The sequence below is a fragment of the Buceros rhinoceros genome, unplaced genomic scaffold, assembly GCF_000710305.1.
Source record: "Buceros rhinoceros silvestris isolate BGI_N320 unplaced genomic scaffold, ASM71030v1 scaffold16864, whole genome shotgun sequence".
NCBI classification, from domain to species: Eukaryota; Metazoa; Chordata; class Aves; order Bucerotiformes; family Bucerotidae; genus Buceros; species Buceros rhinoceros.
In genome coordinates this window covers 30,292-33,243 of record NW_010410188.1, presented here as the reverse complement: position 1 = coordinate 33,243, position 2,952 = coordinate 30,292, and the positions used below count along the sequence as shown (strand labels likewise).

At 51.3% G+C, this 2,952-nt stretch overlaps 1 protein-coding gene across 1 annotated transcript in view; it reads right to left on the bottom strand.

The window, feature by feature from the left end:
• Window positions 1-384: 384 nt before the first annotated feature.
• The window catches only part of RAB10 (RAB10, member RAS oncogene family), a gene marked incomplete at its 5' end in the record, with an annotated part of 15,128 nt that continues 12,560 nt past the window's right edge, over window positions 385-2,952 (bottom strand). The window contains 2 exons of the mRNA XM_010135532.1: window positions 385-1,134; window positions 2,747-2,848. Of these exons, the coding sequence (XP_010133834.1) occupies window positions 1,051-1,134; window positions 2,747-2,848 (186 nt within the window). The remainder of the gene's footprint in view (window positions 1,135-2,746; window positions 2,849-2,952) is intronic.

Sequence of the window (2,952 nt, the reverse complement as noted above, 5' to 3'; positions counted from 1 at the left end):
CTCCATAGAAAACTAGTGCATGCAAAGAGCTCCTCCCGGCCCCACACCCTGCAGCAGGGCGGGAGCGGGGAGAGGAGCGAGATCTACTAGTGACCGACATCGCCTAGGGGGACATTAGTATCTTCACCACTTGTACCTGGAAAGCTACTCAGTGCTTTGTATTAAGGGTGTTGGGCGAAGGCAGCGCGTCGCCGTCCGTTTACTGTTTACTTCACACGTCACACCACGGGGAAAGGCAAACCGAAGCAGCATGCAGGCGAGAGGAGAGAGCCGCGAGCGGGGGGAACCGGCAGCAGAGCGGGGCCGGGCGGGTTGTTACCGCGAAGGAGACACACAGAGTAGATGGAGGTTGGTTCTGTTCTGGTTTTTTGTTGGGCTGGTTTTTTTTTTTTTTTTGCACCACCCTTTGTCCTCGATGCGTTACACCGACAGTTACAGAAAGCGATCGCAGAAGAGTTCGGTATTTTACTGTGGGCAAGGATGGATGGTAACAGCTCCTGCACATGCTCCCACCGGCAGAGGAGAGAAGAAAAGAAAAAGAAGTGAAAACAAAAAGTTCCTTTTCCACATAAGGCACAGGACAAAATAAACCCCGTTCACAGACTGAAGGCGAAAATGAGTTTTTTTCCTGGCTCTTTTGCATCTAGAGAAAATGGTGACTCGAGCACATGATCCAGGACAGAAAATTCCACTGTTGTACAAAATCCATTGTTAATTCTAACTTTTATTCTTATACAATTGCAGAATAGAGTATGATCGCTAGATGGTTTAATGGCAGCAGGAACGGGACTATAATACAACCAAAACGTAGTGGTGAGTTGAGCGGGTACATTAAAAAAAAATAAAATGAAGTCACGGAGATGATTTTCCTATACATGTGTTGAGAAAATGAGAGGAGGAAGCTGTCCTAAACGGAGAACCAAGGGGAGGCAGGAGCTCATTAAGATGAGGAACAAAACATTGGTTTAAGGTTAAAAACGGGCAAAGTGGTTTGTTTTGCAGCAAGAAAAAAGGGGGCGGTGGATGGCGATTGGTGAGAGAGGAGAAGGTTCAGCAACACTTGCTCTTCCAGCCTGTCACCCCACCTCCGCTGCTGATATCTACATTTTCACTGTTGGGCTCTTTTACAGGGGTCTGCAACGAGACAAGCACAGAGTTAGAGGGCTCAGGGGGTGCTCCCAAACAAAGCTCCCCAAGCTGCAGCGAGCGCCCGGCTGAAGGACCGGCATCGCCAGCACCGGGAACAAGCCGCGGGCGAAAGAGCTCTGCAGGGACATGGGGAATCCTCCTCCCCACCAGCAACACCAGGCTAAACCAGTCCAAGGGGTTTGGTTTAAATAAACAACTGGGGGGGAAAAAAAATAACCAAAACAGAAAACACTTTTGAACCTGGACCACCCTGAAGTAAGCTACAGCTATTTCTAGGTCCTGCTCTTGGAACTGACCCCAGACTTTGGCAGAGTCAACCCCAGTGCGTGGCTAACACAACCTGGAGTTAAATTCCGTGAACTAATGACCTGAAAACCCCATGGAGTCGTTTATGGCTACAGAGGGGTTGTTCAAAAGCGTCTGCCTTCCAGCTCACCAGGACACCAACTTCTGAGGCAGCCACAGGATGTCAGCTCGGTCAGACCAGAGCAAAAAGGCAAAGGTGCTACAGGGGGGTTTTTCAAAAGCGTCTGCCTTCCAGCTCACCAGGACCCCAACTTCTGAGGCAGCCACAGGATGTCAGCTCGGTCAGACCAGAGCAAAAAGGCAAAGGTGGGTGGTTTGGATCAGATGCCAACATCTGCTTTCAGCTCTGAAAGGAACCGAAATGCTCAGGAGAATGCTGTGGTTTCGGCTCCTCGTCTCGCCCTATCATGGCCTCACCAGAGCAACCACCCTCCCTCCAGCCCTCAGGGAAACGCGCCGAGGCCAAAAATAAACCCATAAAGGTCGAAAGGGCCAGTAAGACTCGCCATCCTGACCTCCTGTTCGCCAGAGGCTGGGGTTTTTCCCCCAGTTGCTCACATATAAAGCTGGTCAGACAGCAATGGAGCAATGGCTCGGGATAGCAGCAGATGCTGCAGAGCACATGGGCTGCAAGGAGATGCAGCGCTGACCTTGTGCTTGGCTGCAGGTGGGCATCGACTACCGATAGCTGGGTGGGTTCACAGAAGTGACAACCCCCTTCATAGTGTGCTGTGGGTTTTGGGAAGGGGAGCAGATCAGATGGATTAACTGGTGATCCCCGCTCTTCTCCCGGCTGCGATACAACACTCCAGTAAAACCTCCAACAAAACGCACAGGCTGAGAGGGGCTGGTCACTGGAACGGAGGTAGGAAGTGACAGAGCTCCTCCATCTGTCCTGTCCACCACATCTAACCTCACCCCAACGGAGCTTCTAAGTTAGTTGTGCACGGATGGAGATGGTGGCAGGGAAAGGACAATTCTCCTCCACGCCAACTGAAACATTTTAACGTTTCAGTTTTTAATACGTGCCACAACCCTGAGTTTTAGGGCCAAACTATGGGGTTACATGCCTTGGCTCTTTGGTGTGCGCTGCTCCCTCCACTCTGTACCCCTGCACTAATGAAAGATCCAACCAGCTTCAGAAGCTTTAGAGGGACCATAATTCTCCTTCAAGAGCTCGTGTGTCTGAGCACACCGAAGTGAAAAGCTGCAATGACTCAGGTGAATAGAAGCAGCAAGAGGAGCTGAAGTTTTAGGCTGTTTTTGCCAAGCAGGCGCTGCGAGCACCTACCTTTCGAAGGATGTCTTCTGCTAACGTGAGGAATGCCTTCTCGATGTTTATATTCGCTTTTGCACTAGTTTCGAAAAACCTAATACCGTGCTCCCTCGCAATCTACACCAAAAAGAGAGAGAGAAGGTGGTGGTCAGCGTTCGAGGCCAGCCATCGGCTGAGGCTGGCGCAGCGGCCGGGGGCGGGGGCCTTCCAAGCACGGGGGA